At 40.2% G+C, this 24,309-nt stretch overlaps 1 protein-coding gene across 2 annotated transcripts in view; it reads right to left on the bottom strand.

The window, feature by feature from the left end:
- Positions 1–514: 514 nt before the first annotated feature.
- LOC133755272 (zinc finger protein 665-like) overlaps positions 515–24,309 on the bottom strand; it is a 50,355-nt gene continuing 26,560 nt past the window's right edge. Inside the window, exons 2-5 of one of the 2 annotated variants that reach the window (XM_062185447.1) lie at positions 8,835–8,995; positions 8,498–8,590; positions 2,492–5,128; positions 515–2,407 (exon numbers count right to left, since the gene is read on the bottom strand). In XM_062185447.1, the coding sequence (XP_062041431.1) occupies positions 2,196–2,407; positions 2,492–5,128; positions 8,498–8,590; positions 8,835–8,988 (3,096 nt within the window). In that variant the 5' untranslated portion in view covers positions 8,989–8,995 and the 3' untranslated portion in view covers positions 515–2,195. Of the gene's footprint in view, positions 5,129–8,497; positions 8,591–8,834; positions 8,996–24,309 lie in introns of both variants that reach the window. The other variant, XM_062185448.1, reaches the window with a different exon arrangement.

Genomic DNA, 24,309 nt, shown 5'->3' on the forward strand with positions numbered 1-24,309 from the left:
GAGTTGTCAGGTAACCATTGAGAGGTGACGTATGGTACATGACTTTTCTATGCATATGTTTTCTTATTTCTGAGTCTCTTCATGTGAATTGATTAATGGCATAATTTTTTCACATTCATTAAATTGACATTTTACTTTATGAATTACCTGATGTTACTTGATGTTTAATTTCTTGTTTTTTAAGATTTTTATTTATTTGACAGGTAGAGTTAAAGACAGTGAGAGAGACAGAGACAAAGTTCTTCCTTCTGTTGGTTCACTCCTCAAATGGCCACAATAGCCAGAGCTGCACTGATCTGAAGCCAGGAGCCAGGTGATTCTTCCTGGTCTTCCATGTGGGTGCAGAGGCCCAAGCACTTGGGCTGTCTTCTACTGCTTTTCCAGGCCAAAGTAGAGAGCTGGATTGAAGAGGGGCAGCTGGGACTAGAACTGGCACCCATATGGGATGGCAGCATAGCAGGTGGAGGATTAACCTACTGCTCCATGGCACCAGCCTGATGTTTAATTTCTGGCTATGGTTTTTTGAGGTCTATTGCACTTGAAGGATATGACCTTTTTTGAGTTGCATATTTATGCAAGCCTGAATTCCATGAAAATATACTTCCGCATTCATTACACTCCTAAGAAACCCCTTGTGTGAATTCTGTGATGTATAATGATCGATTTCTGACAAATGGCTTTTTGTAACACTAATAATATTTCCGAACTTCTTCATTTTTTAATGATTTACTTTATTTATTTGAAAGAGTTATAGAGAGACAGAGAAGCTGAAAGAGGTCTTCCATCCACTAGTTCACTCCCTGGATGGATGCAATGGCTGGAGCTGCCACAATCCAAAGCCAGGAGTCAGGAGCTTCTTCTGCGTCTCCCACATGGGTGCAGGGCCATCTTCTACTGCTTTCCCAGGCTATAGCAGAGAGCTGGATCAGAAGAGGAGCAACTGGGACTAGAACCAGTGCCCACATGGTATGCTGGCATTTCAGGCCAGGGCTTTAACTTACTGTGCCACAGCGCTGGTCCCAACCTTTCTTCCTTATGGGAGTACCTATTGTATGGGATGTAATTTCCAGCAAATGGCTCTGTCACATGGTTATGTTGATTTTGGAAAAAGTCCTTCACATTCATTATATTCTTAATTTCTATCCCTTGTTTGAATTACATGTGTTATGAGGTATTCCTTCTGACTAAAGGCTTTCCCACATTTATTACAAGATTTCCACCATGAAATAAATTCTCGATGTTATATTGTGTGATATTGGCATAGTTTTCCAACACTCATTCCATTCATATGGTTTCTCCCCCATGTGAATTCTGATGTTTTATGGGGTGTTACTTATGGATAAAGGCTTTTCCATATGCATTATATACAAAGTGTTTTCCCACATATGAATTAGATGATGTACAATGAGGGCTGAACTATGGGAAAAAGCTTTCCAAGTCATTATGTCCAAAAGGTTTCTTTTCATGTGAATTTTCTGATGCATTCTGAGATGTGACTTATCGCCAAGGGCTTTTCTACAGTCATTGCATTCATGAAGTTTCTCTCCTATGTGAATTCTCTGGTGTGATATGAGCTATGATTTACAACATATGATTTATAAAGGCTTTTCCACACTCATTAGATTTATACGGTTTCTGCCCTGTGTGAATTCTGTTTTGATATAACTTATAGAAAAAGGCTTTTACGCAGTCATTACATTTATAAGGTTATTTCCCTGTGTGAATCCTCTGATGCATTTGGAGTTGGAATTTAAAATCAAGTTTTTCCACAGTCATTACATTCATGAAGTTTCAACACTGTGTGCATTCTCTGGTGCATTATGAGGTTTGATTTTGTACAAAGGCTTTTCCAGTCATTATATTCATAAGGTTTCTGCCCTGTGTGAATTCCCTGATGCATGATGAAGGTTGACTTATGGCTAAATGCTTTCCACAGTTATTACAATCATGAGTTTTCTACCCTGTGTGAATTCTCTGCTGTGATATGAGTTTTGTCTTTTGTCAAAAGGCTTTTCCACAGTCATTACATTCATGAGGTTTCTGCTCTGTGTGATTTCGCTGATTTTTCATGAGGCCTAACTTACGGCCAAGGGCTTTTCCACAATCATTATTTATGAGGTTTCTCCCCTGTGTGAATTCTCTAGTGTAATATGAGGTATGACTTGTGTCCAAAGGCTTTTCCACAGTCATTACATTCATGAGGTTTCTCCCCTGTGTGAATTCGCTGTTGTTTCATGAGGTGTGACTTGTGTCCAAAGGCTTTGCCAGTTATTACATTCATGAGATTTCTGTCCCATGTGAATTCTCTGGTGTACGATGAGGTGTGACTTTCGTCCAAATGCTTTTCCACAGTCATTACATTTATGAGGTTTCTCCCCTGTGTGAATTCTCTGATGTTTCATGAGGTCTGACTTTCATCCAAAGGCCTTTCCATCACCATTACATTCATGAGGTTTCTCCCTTTTGTGAATTTGCTGGTGTACGATGAGGCCTGACTTTCGTCCAAAGGCTTTTCCACAGTCATTACATTCATGAGGTTTCTCCCCTGTGTGAATTCGCTGGTGTATGGTGAGGTGTGACTTCTGTCCAAATGCTTTTCCACAGTCATTACATTCATGAGGTTTCTCCCCTGTGTGAATTCGCTGGTGTATGATGAGGTCTGACTTTTGTCCAAATGCTTTTCCACAGTCATTACATTTATGAGGTTTCTGTCCTGTGTGAATTTGCTGGTGTATGATGAGGTGTGACTTGCGTCCAAAGGCTTTTCCACAGTCATTACATTCATGAGGTTTCTCCCCTGTGTGAATTCGCTGATGTTTCATGAGGTCTGACTTGCGTCCAAAGGCTTTTCCACAGTCATTACATTCATGAGGTTTCTCCCCTGTGTGAATTCTCTGGTGTATGATGAGGTCTGACTTTTGTCCAAATGCTTTTCCACAGTCATTACATTTATGAGGTTTCTGTCCTGTGTGAATTTGCTGGTGTATGATGAGGTGTGACTTGCGTCCAAAGGCTTTTCCACAGTCATTACATTCATGAGGTTTCTCCCCTGTGTGAATTCGCTGATGTTTCATGAGGTCTGACTTGCGTCCAAATGCTTTTCCACAGTCATTACATTTATGAGGTTTCTGTCCTGTGTGAATTTGCTGGTGTATGATGAGGTGTGACTTGCGTCCAAAGGCTTTTCCACAGTCATTACATTTATGAGGTTTCTCCCCTGTGTGAATTCGCTGATGTTTCATGAGGTCTGACTTGCGTCCAAAGGCTTTTCCACAGTCATTACATTCATGAGGTTTCTCCCCTGTGTGAATTCGCTGATGTTTCATGAGGTGTGACTTGCGTCCAAAGGCTTTTCCACAGTCATTACATTCATAAGGTTTCTCCCCTGTGTGAATTCGCTGGTGTATGATGAGGTGTGACTTGCATCCAAAGGATTTTCCACAGTCATTACATTTATGAGGTTTCTGCCCTGTGTGAATTCTCTGGTGTATGATGAGGTCTGACTTTTGTCCAAAGGCTTTTCCACAGTCATTACATTTATGAGGTTTCTCCCCTGTGTGAATTCGCTGATGTTTCATGAGGTGTGACTTCTGTCCAAAGGCTTTTCCACAGTCATTACATTCATGAGGTTTTTGCCCTGTGTGAATTCGCTGGTGTATGGTGAGGTGTGACTTGTGTCCAAAGTATTTTCCACAGTCATTACATTCATGAGGTTTCTCCCCTGTGTGAATTCTCTGATGTATGATGAGGTGTGACTTGTATCCAAAGGCTTTTCCACAGTCATTACATTCATGAGGTCTCTCCCCTGTGTGAATTCTCTGATGTATGATGAGGTGTGACTTGTATCCAAAGGCTTTTCCACAGTCATTACATTCATGAGGTTTCTCCCCTGTGTGAATTTGCTGATGTTTCATGAGGTGTGACTTGTGTCCAAAGGATGTTCCACAGTCATTACATTCATGGGGTTTCTCCCCTGTGTGAATTCTCTGGTGTATGATGAGGTGTGACTTTTGTCCAAATGCTTTTCCACAGTCATTACATTTATGAGGTTTCTCCCCTGTGTGAATTCGCTGATGTTTCATGAGGTGTGACTTTCGTCCAAAGGCTTTTCCACAGTCATTACATTCATGAGGTTTCTCCCCTGTGTGAATTCGCTGGTGTATGATGAGGTGTGACTTGCATCCAAAGGCTTTTCCACAGTCATTACATTCATGAGGTTTCTCCCCTGTGTGAATTCTCTGGTGTATGATGAGGGCTGACTTCCACAGAAAGCCTCTTCCACAATGAAGGCATTTATAAAGTTTCTCCCCTGTGTGAATTCGCTGATGGTTTATGAGGTATGACTTTTGTGTAAAGGCTTTTCCACAATCACTACATTCATGTGGTTTCTCTCTTGTGTGAATTTGTTGACATTTCCTGAGGACGGACTTTTGTCCAAAGGCTTTTCCACAGTCATTACATTCATAAGGTGAATTAATACTGAGTGATTTTCCACAAGGGTTACATGTGTAAAGTTTTTCCCTTGTATTTAGTCTGTGATTTATTGCAAGATGTGACTGGTGAATGACAGGTTCAACATACTTAATGTACTTATAAAATTTCTTTCTTGTGTGAGTTTGTTGATGCATATTGAGGCTAGAATTTTCATGGATAGCCTTTTCTATTTGAGTTGCTTTTCCAAAAGTGACAGTTGATTTATTACAGTTTTCTGCCATATGAACCCTCTCAGATTTACAGAACATCTTTCTTGTGAAGACTTTTGCTTGTCCAGTGGGTCCAAATGGCTGCTTCATGATGTGGATATTGTCATACTGACTAAGAGGCTCACAGAACTGGAGAGATTTTCCAGGTATCTTAGTGTTATCAAATTTCTCTCCAGCCTGTAGTTGATCAGGCCCACTGTGGGGATACACAGTGTGACATTTATTGCATTCCTCAGGCTTCAATCCTGAATAGATTCCCTTTTTAATAATCATTGTTGGAATATGGCTTGAATTTAAACTAAGGGTTTTTCTTAATTCAACTCTCTTGTGAGCTGATGTCTTGTTATTTTTCATAAAATCCTGATTCAGATTTTTGTCCTGACTTTCCTGGTTGATCTTAATCAGGTCATCCATTTTCATGACCACTGAAATGAGAAAAAAGCAATCATGTCACTGAATCACATGTTACTGTTTCTCCTGGCATACTCATGTAAAGAGAATGAAGTTACTTGTTATCCAAGTGGCATAAGATTTTCACAGAATCAGTATGAGGTATTTATTTGTGACCATTATATGGTTTTTCTCCTTCAAACCTGATCCTTTTTACTATGGGAATTTGTCAAGGATGGTAGAATGACATTTGTGCTATGATGTGTGGGATGCCTGCCCTGGCTACTCTGCTTTCAGTACAGATCTCTGCCTATGTAAACTGGAAGGAAGCAGATAATGTTTCATGTGCCTGGGAACCTGTGAGACACCAGGGAAGACTAGAGGAATTCTAGAGTTCTGGTTTCAGACTAGTTAGACTTAAGTGTTGCAGACATCTGGGAAGTGAGCTAATAGAGGGCCTCTTTCTCTCTCTTTCTTCTCTATCATCTGCCTTTCACAAAGATGAAATAATTATAAAATATTTTAAAGAATGGACAAATATTTAATAAAAATATTCACCCACTACCTAGCAACCATTTTTCCCCTGTCCTTTTTCTCCAGTTTATTTTTATAAAAATTGTGTGCTTTTTGATTCTCCGATATTTCAACCATAAACATGAAAAAGTTTTACTGATCATTTACTTGCAGGTGGAGAAGAGTGAAATGTGCCTGTACTTTAAGCAGGACAGCATTTAAGGAGTATGATTTGGATCTAAGATTGTCTCATGTTCAGTCTTCCTAGGTAAACATCATTTGTGGGATTTTTCAAATGAAAAACTACTTTGTCTCTACTCTATGCCAGCTTCCCCAAATTCCTAAGGACACCCAACACCTTCAGCCTCTCAGAAATACAACAGGTAGAGAAAAGTCCCAATATACCACTTTAGTTAAACACTCCCAATCAGTTTGAAGAATTTGTTTCTGCAAACTGGGATGTGCTCATCTTCTTTGAAAAGTGTTTTCTAGCTCATTCCGAAATCATCAGTGCTGGTTACCTCCTCTCGATTCTTTCTGTAAACATTCCTGTGTGATAATTTGAATTTCTAGATGCTTTTAATCAGTTGCCTCCTATTTTCACTGAAAGCTTCATTTCCTATGCTTTTCTTATCTTTTTATTTGCTTATTTTTCAATGATACTGAAAAATAAGAGAGAAATCATACTTCAAACTCCACCCTTAACAAAATCTGAGCCACTCAACATAAACCCAGGAGGCTACTTGACCTTGGGTCTCAAAAGCTCATTACTTTCTTGGTGAGTCTAGGATCACTTATTTTCATGTTTTATATAAGTTCATGCTTAGTTTATGATTTCTTTTCTTTCAAAGATTTACTTTATTTACTTGAAAGCTAGAATTATAGAAAGAGATAGACAGAGAGAAGCCTTCCATATGCTGGTTCACTCCCCATATGGGCACAACAAACCAATGCTGGGCCAAGATGAAGTTAGGAGCCAGGAGTGTCTTTCCTGTCTCGCACATGGGTACAGGGGGCCAAGGACTTGGGCCAACCTCTTCTCTTTTCTCAGGTGCATTAGCAGAGAGCTGGATTAGAAGAGGACCAGCTGGGACTTGAAATGGCACCCATATGCAATGCTAGTGCTGCAGGCTGGAGCTTTAACACACTGCACCACAGTGTCATTCCTAGCTTCATAATTTATGATGTCACAACACAGAGGCTTACTCATGACCATTTTTTTTTTTTAAGATTTATTTATTTAATTGAAAGTCAGAGTTACAAGAGAGAGGAGAGGCAAAGAGAGAGTAAGCTCTTCCATCCAATGGTTCACTCCTCAATTGGCCACAGAGGCCAGAACTGTGCTGATCTGAAGCCAGGAGCCAGGAACTTCTTCTGGGTCTCCCTCAGGTGCAGGGGTGCAAGGACTTAGACCATCTTCTACTGCTTTCCCAGGCCATAGCCGAGAGCTGGTTTGGAAGTGGAGCAACTGTGTCTCAAACTGGTGCCCATATGGGATGCTGGTGCTTCAGCCTAGGGTTTTAATTCACTGCACCACAGCACTGGCCACATGACCATCTTTTAGCATTTACTTATTTGCTTACTTGAGAGTCAGAGAGACAGAATGAAAGATAAAGACAGACTGAAACAGAGGTTTGCCAACTATAGGCTCACTCCTCAAATGTTTCCAACAGACTATAATTTTCTTATTTATTTGAGAGGCACAGAGGGAAAAAAAAAGAAAGAGACTAAAAAAGAGAGTTCACACTTATTGATTCAGTCCTGAGCAAGTTCTATGCCTGGGCAAAATCATGAGAGAGAACTCAATCTGAGCAACGAGTTAGAAATAAGTTTCCGGGGGCTGGCGTTGTGGTAAAGCAGGTAAAGCCACCACCTGCAGTGTCAACATCACTTATGGGCACCAGTTTAAGTCCTAGCTGCTCCACTTCTGATCAAGCACCCTGCTATGGCCTGGGAAAGCAGTAGAAGATGGCCCAAGTCTTTGGACCCCTGTACCCATGTGGGAGACCTGGAAGAAGCTCCTGGCTCCTGGCTTCAGATCAGTACAGCTCCAGCCATGACAGCCAATTGGGAAGTGAACCAGTGGCTGGAAGACCTCTCACTCTCTGTCTCTCCTTCTTCTCTCTCTCTGACTTTGAAATAAATAAATAAATCTTTAAAAAAAAAAAAAAAACAACAGAAACAGGGCGGCACCGTGGCTCAATAGGCTAACCCTCTGCCTGTGACACTGGCACACCTGGTTCTAGTCCCAGTTGGGGCACCGGATTCTGTCCCGGTTGCCCCTCTTCCAGGCCAGCTCTCTGCTGTGGTCCGGGAGTACAGTGGAGGATAGCCCAAGTCCTTGGGCCCTACACCCGCATGGGAGACCAGGAGAAGGCTCCTGGCTTCAGATCAGCGTGGTATGCCAGCCACAGTGTGCTGTGGCCATTGGAGGTGAACCAATGGTAAAGGAAGACCTTTCTCTCTGTCTCTCTCTCTCACTCTCCACTCTGCCTGTCAAAAAAAGAAAAAAAGACCAGAAACATTAAGATTAAAAAAATAAGTTTCTGTATGTTGCCTAACTAACAAGCACTGAAGGAACTAATAAGTGCATGAAGGAAAAGGTATAAAAGTATAGATAAGGACAAGTTAGAATTTGGGGAATGTATCAAACCTAAATAAAAGCCTTAGTAACATCAGGAAATGACTGGATTTTTTTTTTTTTTAATCAAAGAACATCTTCACTAAGAACAAAATTTAGAAAAGATACTGGTATCTCTAAATGCCTGTGTCTGATCCACAAAACCAGCTGTCAGCAGGAGTAAGGCTTGAGAAAATTTCATGGAAAGACTACTAGTCAACATATGCACACTTTCTGCTTTGGCCTCCCTGTCTCTTATGTGCAGACTGACCTGAAAGGCTCTGATTCAAGCATTTGTCCACCATCCATGGCTCTTCTCCTTGCTCCAACTTGAAGATTAAGTCAGGTTTGGTAATGCAGTGCCCTATTAATGAAAACAAAGTAAGACTTTGTAAAATCACTATCTTGGGTTATTTGAAGGACTACAGCTTGGTTAAGGAGCTATGCAACAAATGTTCCAATTTGAATCTTTTGTTAGATGGTAGATATTCAGATTATTCATGGACTCAAATTCTAATCCTGTCCAATATTAAACATTATAAAGTGTTCCCTTGCTTGTCAAATAGCAAGAAAATGTTATCTATGGGAATGTGATGGGTGTCACTCACCCAAGGAGAAGAGGCTGCTGTAGGTCTCCAGCATCACATCTCTGTACAGGATTTTCTGAGCATTGTTCATGTTCTGCCATTCGTCCCAGGTAAAGTACACAGCCAGGTCTTCAAATGCTATCATCACCTGTAACATTACACTTCCAGTCAACATGTTAACTCTGTCACAAAACAAACACTGACAGTTGTGTATGAATATGAAGGAAAAAGGAAGGATATGGTTTTACATTAGACTTGTTGAGTGTTTAGAAAGCCACACAGAGCATTCAACAGAGTCAAACCCATTATCTACAGGCTGTGAGAAATGCCCAAGCTGGAGGGAAACAGGAGGTTTAAATCACAAAGGCCACATCTGTCAAGGGGAATTGCACAGCAGGCTAAAAGAGGGGCAATACTGACTACACCGCAAGGTGGAGGCGCTGGCCTATTTTTTAAGATTATTTATTTGAAAGGCAGACTTACAGAGATTGGGAGAGACAGGGAGACAAAAGGATATATCTTCTATCTACTGTTCATTTCCCAAATGCCCACAATGGCTGGGACTGGGCCAGGTCAAAGCCAGGAGCCTGGGACTCCGTGGGTCTCCCATATTGATGGAAGGGTCCAAATACTCAAGTAATTTTCACTGCTCTTTCAATCAGATTAGCAGGGAACTAGATTGGAAGTGGAGCAGCAAGGACTCAAATCCTTTGTTTACATGGGATGTCAGCATTGATAGTGGAGGCTTAGCCTGCTGGATTACAATTCTGGTGACTATTGCAGGTTCTTAAACAAATCTCTAAGCATTTTTCTCAGTGAGTCACAAATGCAGATTGTACTGCAGACATTCCCAGGTTCTCTTTCTGGGCAAATAATTCCATTGCTTTCACTTTAATTATGTATAATGTTATTTCAAATGTTTATCATTTGAATGTTTTGGGCAGTATTTCCATTGCTTTCACTGTAATTAGGTATAATGTTATTTCAATTGTTTATCAGTAGAATAATCATAGACAAGGGCAGAAGCTAATTTGTATTCTTTGTCTTACCTGTATTTTCTCTCTTACTTAAAAATATTTATTAGCTTGATAGAGCAAAATGTTGATGTACTGAGAGATAGAGAGCTTTGACACATTAATTCACTTCCTAGATAACCACACCAAACAGAGGTGGGGCAGGACTGAAGCCAGGATTGAGGAATGGAATCTAGGCCTCCTTCATTAGTGACATCACCATTGCTTCCCCAGGTCTGCATTATCTGGGAGCTAAAAACTAGAGCCCGCATTGGAAATCAAACATAGACACTCTGAGGTGGCATCATAAACACTAAGCTAAATGTCTGCCCTGTCTTTTAATATATTTTTTCTCTGACATATTGGAAATGATATGCATGGTGTTTTCCTGGAAATTATTTTCTGTTCATTCCCATTGCAGTTTCACTGATGATTTCTTGCCTTTTATTCTCAATGCTTCTACATACTTCTCCTTAACATTGCCCATTCAAGAGTCAGTATTGCAGACCGGCACTGTGGCTAAACAGGCTAATCCTCCACCTAGCGGTGCCAGCACACCGGGTTCTAGTCTCGGTCAGGGCACTGGATTCTGTCCCAGTTGCCCCTCTTCCAGGCCAGCTCTCTGCTGTGGCCCGGGAGTGCAGTGGAGGATGGCCCAAGTCCTTGGGCCCTGCACCCGCAAGGGAGACCAGGAGAAGCATCTGGCTCCTGGCTTTGGATCAGCATGTTGCGCCGGCCACAGCGCACTGGCCGCGGCGGCCATTAAAGGGTGAACCAACAGCAAAGGAAGACCTTTCTCTCTGTCTCTCTCTCTCTCTCACTATCCACTCTGCCTGTCAAATAAATAAATAAATAAATAAGCCTCCAGTAGATTCTTCACACATTCCTTATTCTATTCCAGAATCCAATTCAGCTTCTCAAAGGTATTAAGGACTCCATTACTCTAACAATTCAAAAACAAACTTAACTGATTTGTGTTTTAGCACTAGGTAACTCTTCCACTTGCAGAATGCTAAGTGTTTACTTCATAGGTAGCACTAAAACACTGCTCAGTACATCATCTACATTTAGACTGTTTCAGACAACACGACCCCAAAAATGTAGCATATTGTGCTTAGTTTCAACTCAATTCATGTAACAAATATATATTTTGCTATAGCAACAGAAAGACAAGAGACCAAACTGCATTATGATAGATGACAGTAATGATTCATAATTGTGCCAAATTCATCATTCATTTCTGTATATACCATGAGAACAAATTTTATGTTTATTTTTCTATTTTAAAATTTTTAAAGATTTATTTATTTATTTGAAAGTCAGAATTACACAGAGAGAGGAGAGACAGAGAGAGAGAGGTCTTCCATCTGCTGGTTCAGTCCCCAATTGGCTGCAATGGCTGGAACTGCACCAATCTGAAGCCAGGAACCAGGAGCTTCTTCTGGGCCTCCCACATGGGTTCAGGGGCCCAAGGACCTGGGCCATCTTCCACTGCTTTCCCAGGCCATAGTAGAGAGCTGGAGCAGAAGTGGAACAGCAGGGTCTCAAACCGGTGCCCATATGGGATGCCAATGCTTTAGACCAGGGCATTAACCCACTGAGCCACAGAGCCAGCCCCATATTTTCCATTTTCATTAACTAGTATACTGGGACCAGCACTGTGGCATAGCAGGTAAAGCCACTGCCTTTAGTGCTGGCATCCCATATTGGTGCCAGTTCAAGTCCCAGTGGCTTTCCTTCCAATCCAGCTCTCTACTATGGCCTGGGAAATCAGTAGAAGATGGCCTAAGTCCTTGGGCCCCTGAACCCATATGGGAGGCCCAGAAGAAGCTCTTCACTTCTAGCTCTGGATCAGTGCCACTCTGGCCATTGTGGCAAATTGGGGAGTGAACCAGCAGATGCAAGACTCTCTCTCTCTCTCCCTCTGCCTCTCTGTAACTCTGGCTTTCAAATAAATTAAAAAAAAATCTAAAAAGAAAATAAATAAATAAACTAGCATTAAACACCTAAAATAAGTACTGACAAACTGGGGGATAATTAAAAAAAAAAAAAAAAAAAAAAACACTTACAGGTGATATATTCATTTTCTTTCCTCTTAGAAACATGTGGAGGACCCAGAATCATACCTGGAAGAGAAGGTGAATGACAAGAGTTCAAAGAAAACTCTGGAGGCCAACGCTGTGGCATAATGGGTAAAGCTGCTGCCTGCAGTGCCAGCATTCCATATGGGTGCTGGTTTGAGTCCTGCCTGCTCAACGTACAATCTAGCTATCTGCTATGTCCTGAGAAAGCAGTGGAACATGGTCCAAGTCCTTGGGCCCCTACACCTTCATGGGAGACCCAGAAGCTCTTGGGTCTTGCTCCAGCCTTTGCAGTAATTTGGAGGGTGAGCCAGCAGATAGAAGACTTTCTCTCTCTCTCTCTCTCTCTCTCTCTCTCTCTCTCTCTCTCTCTTTCTCTGCAACTCTTTCAATAAATAAATGAAATCTAAAAAAAAAAAAAAACTGTGCTTTCCTTCTGCACTGAACAGTGGGAAAAAAAGAATATGATAGAATGCATAAATAACAATAAATACATTAACCAAGAAAACACCAGCTTTACTGTGGAGGAATAAACCTGTAAAAATGGAAACACATAGGAAAATGCACCCACCTATATTATGTGGCAGAGATTAAACAGAAGTTATCATTGGTTTAATGAAAGCATTATCTACAGATTTTTTAAAATAATAGTGTAAAAGTAAAAAGAAATGATAAGAGTGTTCAAATAAATGATTATCAGAGATAAACATTATGTTGTTATTAAAGGTTACATTAAAAAAAGTTAACAAATACACATAATGTATATTTAATGCAGTGCTCTTTACCAGTAATGATTCTAAATAGACCTTTTCCCTTCACAAATCCCTGGATTGGGGCTGGCAATGTGGCCTAGCGGGTTAAGCTGCTGCCTGCAAACAGCATCCCATATAGGCACTAGTTTGATTGCCAGCTGCTCCACTTCTGATCCAGCTTTCTGCTATGGCATGGGAAAGCAGTAGAACATGGCCCAAGTCCTTTGGCCACTGTACCCATGTGGGAGCTCCTAGATCCTGGCTTTGGATTGGCACAACTCTGCCATTGCAGCAAACTGGGGAATGAACCGTTAGATGGAAGATCTCTCTCTCTCTCTCTCTCTCTCTCTCTCTCTCTCTCTTTGCATCTCCCTCTCTCTGTGTGTAACTCTTTAAAAGAAAATAAATCTTTTAAAAAAAAGACCCTGAGAAAAAATATTTGCAAACTATACTACAGATAAAGGGTTGATAACCAGAATCTACAAAGAAATCAAGAAAATCCACAACAACAAAACAAACAACCCACTTAAGAGATGGGCCAAGGACCTCAAGAGACATTTTTTGAAAGAGGAAATCCAAATGGCCAACAGACACATGAAAAAATGTTCAAGATCACTAGCAATCAGAGAAATGCAAATCAAAACCACAATGAGGTTTCACCTCACCCCGGTGAGAATGGCTCACATTCAGAAATCTACCAACAACAGATGCTGGAGAGGATGTGGGGAAAAAGGGACACTAACCCACTGTGATGGGAATGCAAACTGGTTAAGCCACTATGGAATTCAGTCTGGAGATTACTCAGAAACCTGAACATAACCCTACCATACAACCCAGCCATCCCACTCCTTGGAATTTACCCAAAGGAACTTAATTTGGCTAATGAAAAAAGCCATCTGCACATTAATGTTTCTTGCAGCTCAATTCACAATACCTAAGACCTGGAACCAACCCAAATGCCCATCAACAGTTGGCTGGATAAAGAAATTATGGGACATGTACGCCATAGAATACTATACAGCAGTAAGAAACAATGAAACCCGGTCATTTGCAAGAAGATTAAGGAATCTGGAAAACATCATGCTGAGTGAATTAAGCCAGTCCCAAAGAGACAAATATCATTTGTTTTCCCTGAGCACCAAAGGGGAAACCTGTTGAAGTGAAATGGACACTATAAGAAACAATGACCTGATCAGCTCTTATCCTGACTCTAGATGTACAATGTAATACTTAATCCTTTTTAGTATTTGTTGTTCTTATTGTTGTTGTTCTAGTACTATTGGTTGAACTCTGTAATTAACACACAATTATTCTTAGGTGTTTAAATTTTAACTGAAAAGTGATCCCTGTTAAATTTCAGAGTGGAAAAAGAGAGGAAGAAGATGTACAATTGGGGACATACGCAATCGGACTTGCCCCAAATGGTGGAGTTAGAAATGCGCCAGTGGATTCCAATACAATCCCATCAAGGTGGCATGTACCAATGCCATCTCACTAGTCCAAGTGATCAATTTCAGTTCACAATTGATGGCTCTGATAGGTCTAAGAGTCAAAGGGATCACACAAACAAGACAAGTATCTGCTAATACTAACTGATAGAATCAAAAAGGGAAAAAAATGATCCAACATGGGAAGCGGGATACACAGCACACTCATAGAATGGCAGATGTCCTAAGCAACACTCTGGCCTCAGAATCAGCCCTTAAGGCATTCGGATCTGGCTGAAGAGCCCATGAGAGTATTGTAGGCATGGAAAGCCAAGATACCATGGAAAAGAAAAAAAAAAAAAAAAAAGAAGAAGACCTAAATGAAAGATCTCTGTGAGTAAGATCCCAGTGGAAAGAATGGGTCATCAAAGGAGGTACCTTTCTCTGAAGGGAGGAGAGAATTTCCACTTTGACTATGACCCTATCGGAATAAGATCAAAGTCAGCCCACTATGAAGGCTTCCATAGCCCTGGCAACTCATGACTAGACCCTAGGGAGATTACTGAGGCCATGAACAGGAGTGTCAAATTGTTAAGTCAGCAACAGGAGTCACTGTGGACTTACATCCCATGTGGGATCTGTCCTTAATGTGTTGTCGAATGTGAAGTGATGCTATAACTAGTACTGAAACAGTATTTTTACACTTTGTGTTTCTGTGTGGGTACAAACTGATGAGATCTTTACTAATTATATACAAAATCGATCTTCTGTATATAAAGATAATTGGAAATGAAAAAAAACCCCGTGGTGTTAAATTGGAAATGGCATAGAAAATTATTTTTTTTGAAAAAATATTATGTAGGAACTCTGTCTTTAATGTGCTGTACACTGTTATTTAAAGCTATAACTATTACTCCAACACTATTTTTCTCACTTTGTGTTGCTATATGGGGGAAAACTATTGAAGTTTTTACCTAATATATACTAAACTGATCTTCTGTATATAAAGAGAATTGAAAATGAATCTTGATGTGAATGGAAGGGGAGAGGGAGCGGGAAAGTGGAGGGTTGCGGGTAGGAGGGAAGTTATGGGAAGGGGGAAGCCATTGTAACCCATAAGCTGTACTTTGGAAATTTATATTCATTAAATAAAAGTTTAATAAATGAAAAACAAAGTTCATATATATAAATATTTACAATGTAAAAAAAAAAAGACCCTGAATTTCACTTGACTTACCCCATGACATACCAGTAAATGTGATAGAATTATAAAATTTGTTAAAAGATTTATTTATTTGAAAGAGTTACACAAAGAGTAAAGGAGAGGCAGAGAAAAAGAGAGAGAGAGAGAGAGAGAGGAGAGAGGAGAGAGGGGGAGAGAGAGAGAGAGAGAGAGAGAGAAGAGAGAAGGGGAAGGGGGGGAGAGGAAAGGAGAAAGAGAGGTCTTTGAACTGCAGGTTCACTCTCCACATGGCTGCAATGGCTGGAGCTGTGTAGATCCAAAGATATGAGCCAGGAGCTTCTTCCAGGTCTCCCACAAGGGAGCAGGGGCCAAAGGACTTGGACCATCTTCTACTGTTTTCCCAGGCCATAGCAAAGAGCTACATCAGAAGTAGAGCAGCCGAGTCTCGAACTGACACCCATATGAGATGCTGGCACTGTAGGTGGTGGCTTTACCTGCTATGCCACAGAACCAGCCCCAGAAATAGATAATTTGTAAAGTATTTGCCTTCTCATATTTTCTTTTTCTGACAGTTATCTTCTGAAAAACCCTGGGGCCTGCCTATTGAAGAGATAGTATATAGGCTGGCGCCACAGCTCACTAGGCTAATCCTCCACCTGCAGCACTGGCACTCTGCATTCTAGTCCAGGTTGGGGCACTGGTTCTGTTCCAGTTGCTCCCCTTCCAGTCCAGCTCTCGGCTGTGGCCTGGGAAGGCAATGGAGGATGGCCCAAATGCTTGGGCCCTGCACCCACATGGGAGACCAGGAGGAAGCACCTGGCTCCTAGCTTTGGATCGGCACAGAATGCCGGCCATAGTGGCCACTTGGGGGGTGAACCACTGGAAGGACGACATTTCTCTCTGACTCTCTCTCTCACTAACTCTGCCTGTCAAAAAAAAAAAAAAAAAAAAGATAGGAACTGCCCAGCTGAGTGCAGCCCATAACTCAGAGTCAGAACTCCAAATCAAATGGCTATTTGTTAAGCCATTGTGTTTTCTGATTTGTCCTACATCAAATGCTGATATATATCAGTAAGTATGGCAGAAAGTTGAATTACATGCAAACTACAATGCATACAACTTCAAAATTTCATTTAGAAGTTCCCATAAAACAGGGCCAGCATTGTCACATAGCAAGTAAATCTGCCACCTGCAATACAAGCACCCCATATGAGCACTGGTTCATGTTCTGACTGTTCTGCTTTTAATCCAGCTTCCTGCTGATGGCCTGAGAAAAGCAATGGAAGATGATCCAAATACTTGGGCAAATGCTACCAATGTGAGAGACCCAGATGAAGATCTTGGTTCCTTGCCTCATTCTGTCCCGGCCCTGCTCAATGCGGCCATCTGTGATGTGAACAAGCAGAAGGAAGATCTCTCTGGTTCTCTCCTCTATATACAATATTTTCAAATAAACGTTTTAAAAACTTAGAAAAAATCTGCTATAAACACAATCTTTGCCTATCAATTAGACCTTAGAAAAGCTGTTAATACTAAAAAAAAAAAAAAAAAAAAAAAAAAAAAGTCCTGAGATTCACACAAATAAATTATCTGGAGACCATAAGATTGGTCTTCACATTTCAGCTTATATATGGTCATTGTGTACTTTGAGTTTATATTTTAAGAAGCTTATTATCACATGAAATCTAATTTAATATAATTTTACTATCTCAGAAAGCAAGATAAAGGTTCACAGTAATTTTCTGTAGCTGCATGTATACTGCATATTGTTCAAGAAGAATGACTGAAAGGGAGAAAATTTTTATGATATGTTTTTTGTTTTTCTTAAAGATTTATTTATTTGAAAGTCAAAGTTACACAGAGAGAGGAGAGGTAGAGGTAGAGGTAGAGAGAGAGAGAGAGAGAGAGAGAGAGGTCTTCCATCCGATGGCTCACTCTGCAAATGGCAGCAATGGCCAGAGCTGCACCAACTAACGCCAGGACCCAGGTCTCCCACATGGGTGCAGGGACCCAGGGACTTGGACCATCTTCTACTGCTTTTCCAGGCCATAGCAGAGAGCTGGATCAAAAGTGGAGCAGCTGAGTCTTGAACCCATGCCAATATGGGATGTGAGCACTTCAGGCCAGGGCATTAACCCACTGTGCCACAGCACCAGCCTCATGATATGCTTTTTGAAGTCACACACTCCAAATATAGCATTAGTAGCAAAAGGGAAGACATGCTCATGAAAGTTGTCTAAAGCAGTACTGTTTGAACTGGTGACAATTTCTGAAATGGATATGAAAAATAAAATGTTTTTTAATTAAGTGTGGCAAGATAGAGAACATTAGACAGAAGTTACAGTGCCAGGTATTTACAAATCATGTGACACTACACAAAGCACTTTCCGTGATCCCTGTTAAATATAACAGTGGGAAAAATAGAGGGAGGAGATGTACAATCGGGGACATGCTCAATCGGACATGCCCCAAATGGTGGAGTTAGAAATGTGCCACGGGATTCCAATACAAACCCATCAAGGTGGCATGTACCAATGCCATCTCACTAGTCCAAGTGATCAATTTCAGTTCACAACTGATGGCTATGATAGGTCTAAGAGTCAAAGGGATCACACAAACAAGACAAGTATCTGCTAATACTAACTGATAGAATCATAAAGGGAAAAAACGATCCAACATGGGAAGTGGGATACACAATAGACTCATAGAATGGCAGATTTCCAAAACAGAACTCTGGCCTCAGAATCAGCCCTTAAGACATTCAGATCTGGCTGAAGAGCCCATGAGAGTATTGTAGGCATGGAAAGCCAAGAAACACTGGCAAAAAAAAAGAAGAAGAAGACCTAAATGAACGATCTCTGTGAGTGAGATCCCAGTGGAAAGAATGGGGCCATCAAAGAAGGAAGTACTTTTCTCTGAAGGGAGGAGAGAACTTCCACTTTGACTATGACCCTGTCGAATAAGATCAAAGTTGGTGAAATCTAAAGGCTTCCATAGCCTTGGCAACTCATGACTAGAGCCTAGGGAGATTACTGACACCATAAACAAGAGTGTCAAATTGTTAAGTCAACAACAGGAATCACTGTGTACTTATGTCTCATGTGGGATCTGTCCTTAATGTGTTGTCCAATGTGAAGTGATGCTATAACTAGTACTAAAACAGTATTTTTACACTTTGTGTTTCTGTGTGGGTGCAAACTGATGAAATCTTTACTTAGCATATACTGAATCGATCTTCTGTATATAAAGATAATTGAAAATGAAAAAAAAAAACCTGGTGTTAAATTGGGAAATGGCATAGAAAATTAATTAATTTTTAAAAAAATATCATGTAGGATCTCTGACTTTAATGTGCTGTACACTCTTATTTAATGCTATAACTAGTACTCTAACAGTATTTTTTCACTTTGTGTTGCTATGGGGGGGGCAAACTGTTGAAATCTTTACTTAATATATACTAAACTGAACTTCTGTATATAAAGAGAATTGAAAATGAATCTTGATGTGAATGGAAGGGGAGAGGGATTGGGAAAGGGGAGGGTTGCAGGTGGGAGGGAAGTTATTGGGGGGAGTCATTGTAATCCATAAGCTGTACTTTGGAAATTTATAATCATTAAATAAAAGTTAAAAAAAAAGCACTTTTCTCCTGAAAAACAATTTGTTTCATCTTTTTGACAGAGATACTGGCAAAACTTCCTTGAGCTACCAGGAAGGACTATTAGAATACAGGGGGCAGGAGTCCTCCAAGATGGTGGAATAGGAAGAGAGCACACTGATAGTCTGGGAAAAGATAGTTTAATAAAAGTGGAGATACTGTAGTTTCAGGGAAGAGTTAGGGAAAAAAAACTGCAGAGGAAACTCTTCTGGAACTAGTGGGACATAGTGGATCTATGTGGAGGGCATGGGTGCCCACAGATTAGGACCCCAGCTGCCGAGTCCACACAGCAGCACTGGAAAGGGAGGTGAGGCAAAGCCTCAGTAGCCCAAGACACAGGTGGGGAAGTGGCAGTAAGAGCCTAGAGGGAACGAGGTTTGAAGCCCTGTGGGGGAAAGTCCAACAGGCTAACTAGAAGAGAGAAAAAAAAAATAAAATAATATAAAAAATAAAATAAAAGGGACCCATATGGATACGATTCTCTCCACTCACCTTACAAAGGCAAGCAAGACAAAGAGCAGGCACCATTTTGGACATACATAAAAGCTGCACCACCTCAGGGCTGCACCCACCCTCAAATAAGCAGAAAAACCTGACTCTGGTGAGGAGAAATAACAGGAGGTTAGGACCTAGTGAAAAGTGGAGCTTATGAACTGTGACTGAAAAAAAAAAAAAAAAAAACTGAAGGTGTATGGGAGAATTCATGGAGTGCCTGAGAGTGAGTACTCTCAGGAAATGCCTCATATTTGGTAACCTTAGCAAGCTGGTGGGAGATTGAAGGGGAAACTGAGCTTACACTGAGGACTGCACAGACCCTTTGTGTGGTCCTTGGGGTAGAGCAGACGAATATAATACCCACAGGGGCCAGAGCTCAGACACTGACTGCCTTCAATTCTGCTCAGCTGGGCAGAATTAATCCCTTCTGAATCAAAAAAAAAAAGAGAGAGAGAGAGAGAGAGAGAGAGAGAGAAAGAGAGAAAATTGAAAATTTACCATGCCTTACCTGGGTGTGTCACCCTTAACACTGAAGAACCAAACAGAGGTCTCTGGCCACACCCATCACAAGCCTCTAAGGATCCATCAAAAGCAGACAGTCCGCTTAATCAAGTCATAGTATCATGAGAAAAATCACCACATCAAAAAAAAAAAAAAAAAGAAACCAAAGAATATATCCACACTACCAAGCAACAAATGCAGAAACTAAGGAAAGAAGAACAAGAAAGACATTATGATACCCCAAATGAATAAGACACCCCAATTCAAGATTATAAAGGTGGTGAGATAGAAGAAATGCAAGAAGCAGATCTAAAAAAATTTATGATAAGAACACTTGGAAGTTCTCACAAATTCTTGAACTACAGAAATCCTTACTGGGCAGGGTAGAAAATATCTCTCATGAAAATGGAATCTTAAGGAGAAATCAAAATGAAATGAAGCAAGTAGTAGAACATCAAATTGTGATAGTGAAGAGAAATTAAAATGAAATGAAGAATTCAATAGATCAAATGACAAATGCATTTGAGAGCCTTAAAAAAAGAATCAGTGAAGCAGAAGAGAGAATATCGGACTTAGAAGACAGAGCACAGGAAAGTATACAGTCAAACCAAAGAAATGAAGAAGAAATTAGAAATCCAAAAAAATATTGTTGGGAATCTACAGGATACTATTAAAAAAAAAACCAACATTCAGGTTCTAGGAGTTCCTGAAGGCATGGAGAGAGAGAAAGGATTAGAAGGCCTTTTTAGTGAGATACTAGCAAAAAACTTCCCAGGTTTGGAGAAGGACAGAGACATCCAAGTACAGGAAGCTCATAGAGCCCCTAATAAACTTGACCAAAAGAGATCCTCACCACGACACATTGTAATCAAACTCACTACAGTGAAACATAAAGAAAAGATTCTAAAATGTGCAAGGGAGAAATGTCAGAAAACTCTTAGAGGATCTCCAATTAGACTCACAGCAGACTTCTCATCAGGAATCCTACAGGCTAGGAAGGAATGGCAAGATATAGCCCAGGTACTAAGAGAGAAAAACTGCCAGCCCAGAATATCATATCCCGCAAAGCTCTCATTTGTGAATGAAGGTGAAATAGAAACCTTTCATAGCAAACAGAAATTGAAAGAATTTGTTTCCACTCCTCCAGCCCTGCAAAAGATGCTTAAAGATGTGTTACACATAGAAACACAGCCATCAATATGAAAGAAGGTAAAGGAAGAAAACCTCCCAATAAAAGATCACATGAAGTTCAAAACACATATTAGAAATACCTTTGGGAAAATGGCAGGACAAAGTTACTACTTATCGACAGTCACATTGACTGTTAATGGCCATACCTCTCCAGTTAAAAGACACAGACTGGCTGAATGGATTAAGGAACAAAACCCATCTATTTGCTGCTCACAAGAAACACATCTTTCCAACAAAGATGCATGCACACTGAAAGTGAAAGGCTGGAAAAAGATATTACATGACAACAGAAATGAAAAAAGAGCTGGTGTAGCCATCTTAATATCAGACAAAATAAACTTTAACACAAAAACTATTGAGACAAAGAGGGGCACTATATAATGATTAAGGGATCAATTCAACAGGAAGATGTAACTATTATAAATGTATATGCACCTAATTACAGGGCACTAGTTTATTTAAAATATATGTTAAGGGACTCAAAAGGGAGACATAGACTCCAATACAATAGTAGTGGGGGACTTCATACTCCACTCTCAGAAATAGAAAGTTCAACCAGACAGAAGATCAACAAGGAAACAGCAGATTTAATCAACACTATAGCCCAAATGGATCTAACAGATATCTACAGAACTTTCAATCCTACACTTAAAGAATTTACATTCTGCTCAGCAGTGCATGGAACCTGCTCCAGGATTGACCACATGCTAGGCCATAAAGCAAGTCTCAGCAAATTGAAAAGAATTAAAAGCATAGGATGCAGCTTCTCAGACCACAGTGAAATGAAGTGAGAAATTAGCAACTCAGGAATCCTGAAAGCATATGCAAACACATGGAGATTGAACAACATGCATCACTGAAAGAAAATTACAGACCAATATCCCTGATGAACACAGACGCAAAAATCCTCAATAAAATCCTGGCTAATAGAATGCAATAACACATCAGAAAGATCAGCCACCCAGACTAAGTGGGATTTATCCCTGGTATGCAGAGATGGTTCAATGTTTGCAAATCAATCAATGTGATACACCACATTAACAAACTGCAGAGGAAAAACCATGATTATCTCAATAGATGCAGACAAAGCATTTGATAAAATACAACACCCTTTCATGATGAAAACTCTAAGCAAACTGGGTATGGAAGGAACATTCCTCAATACAATCAAAGCAATATATGAAAAACCCATGGCCAACATCCTATTGAATGGGGAAAAGTTGGAAGCATTTCCATTGAGATCAGGTACCAGACAGGGATGCCCACTCTCACCACTGCTATTCAATATAGTTCTAGAAGTTTTAGCCAGAGCCATTAGGCAAGAAAAAGAAAGTAAGGGACACAAATTGGGAAGGAAGAAGTCAAACTTTCCATCTTTGCAGACAATATGATTCTTTATTTAGGGGATCCAAAGGACTCTACTAAGAGACTATTGGAACGCATAAAGGAGTTTGGCAAAGTAGCACGATATAAAATCAATGCACAAAAATCAGCAGCCTTTGTATAACACAGGCAATTCCACAGCTGAGAAAGAACTACTAAGATCAACCCCCTTCACAATAGCTACAAAAATAATCAAATACCTTGGAATAAACTTAACCAAGGATGTTAAAGATCTCTATGATGAAAATTACAGAATCTTAAAGCAAGAAATAGAAGAGAATACCAAAAAATGGAGAAATCTTCCATTCTCATGGATTGGAAGAATCAATATCATCAAAATGTCCATTCTTCCAAAAGCGATTTATAGATTCATTGCAATATCAATCAAAATACTGAAGACATTCTTCTCAGATCTGCAAAAAATGATGCTGAAATTCATATGGAGACATAGAAGACCTCAAATAGCTAAAGCAATCTTGTACAACAAAAACAAAGCCAGAGGCATCACAATACCAGATATCAGGACATACTACAGGGCAATAGTCATCAAAACAGCATGGTACTGGTACAGAAACAGATGGATAGATCAATGGAACAGAATAGAATTGCTGGAAATCAATCCAAACATCTACAGCCAACTTATACTTGATCAAGGATCCAAAACCAATACCTGGAGTAAGGACAGTCTATTCAATAAATGGTGCTAGGAAAACTGGACTTCTACATGCAGAAGCTTGAAGCAAGACCCATACCTTTCACCTTACACAAAAATTCACTCAACATGGATTAAAGACTTAAATCTATGACCTGAAACCATCAAATTATTAGAGAACATTGGAGAAACCATGCAAGATATAAACATAGACAAGGACTTCTTAGAAAAGACCGCAGAGGCACAGGCAATCAAAGCCAAAATTAACAATTGGGATTGCATCAAATTGAGAAGTTTCTGTACTTCAAAAAAAAACAGTCAGGAAAGTGAAGAGGCAACCAACAGAATGGGAAAAATATTTGCAAACTATACTACAGATAAAGGGTTGATAACCAGAATCTATAAAGAAATCAAGAAAATCCACAACAACAAAACAAACAACCCACTTAAGAGATGGGCCAAGGACCTCAAGAGACATTTTTTGAAAGAGGAAATCCAAATGGCCAACAGACACATGAAAAAATGTTCAAGATCACTAGCAATCAGAGAAATGCAAATCAAAACCACAATGAGGTTTCACCTCACCTCAGTTAGATTGGCTCACATACAGAAATCTACCAACAACAGATGCTGGCGAGGATGTGGGGAAAAAGGACACTAACCCACTGTTGGTGGGAAAGCAAACTGGTAAAACCACTATGGAAGTCAGTCTGGAGACTCCTCATAAACCTGAATATAACCCTACCATACAACCCAGCCCTCCCACTCCTTGGAATTTACCCAAAGGAAATTAAATTGGCACATAACAAAGCTGTCTGAACCTTAATGTTTATTGCAGCTCAATTCTCAATAGCTATGACATGGAATCAACCTAAATGCCCATCAACAGTAGACTGGATAAAGAAATTATGGGACATGTACTCTATAGAATACTATAAAGCAGTAAAAAAAAAACAATGAAATCCAGTCATTTGCAACAAGATTAAGGAATCTGGAAAACATCATGCAGAGTGAAATAAGCCAGTCCCAAAGAGACAAATATCATATGTTCTCCCTGATCAGTGGCAATTAACCGACCACTAAAAGGAAGCCTGTTGAAGTGAAATGGACACTATGAGAAACAGTGACTTGCTCACCCCTTGTACTGAATGTTGATGAGCAAC

This window comes from Lepus europaeus, unplaced genomic scaffold (genome assembly GCF_033115175.1).
Source record: "Lepus europaeus isolate LE1 unplaced genomic scaffold, mLepTim1.pri SCAFFOLD_3_1, whole genome shotgun sequence".
In the NCBI taxonomy this organism is placed as follows: Eukaryota; Metazoa; Chordata; class Mammalia; order Lagomorpha; family Leporidae; genus Lepus; species Lepus europaeus.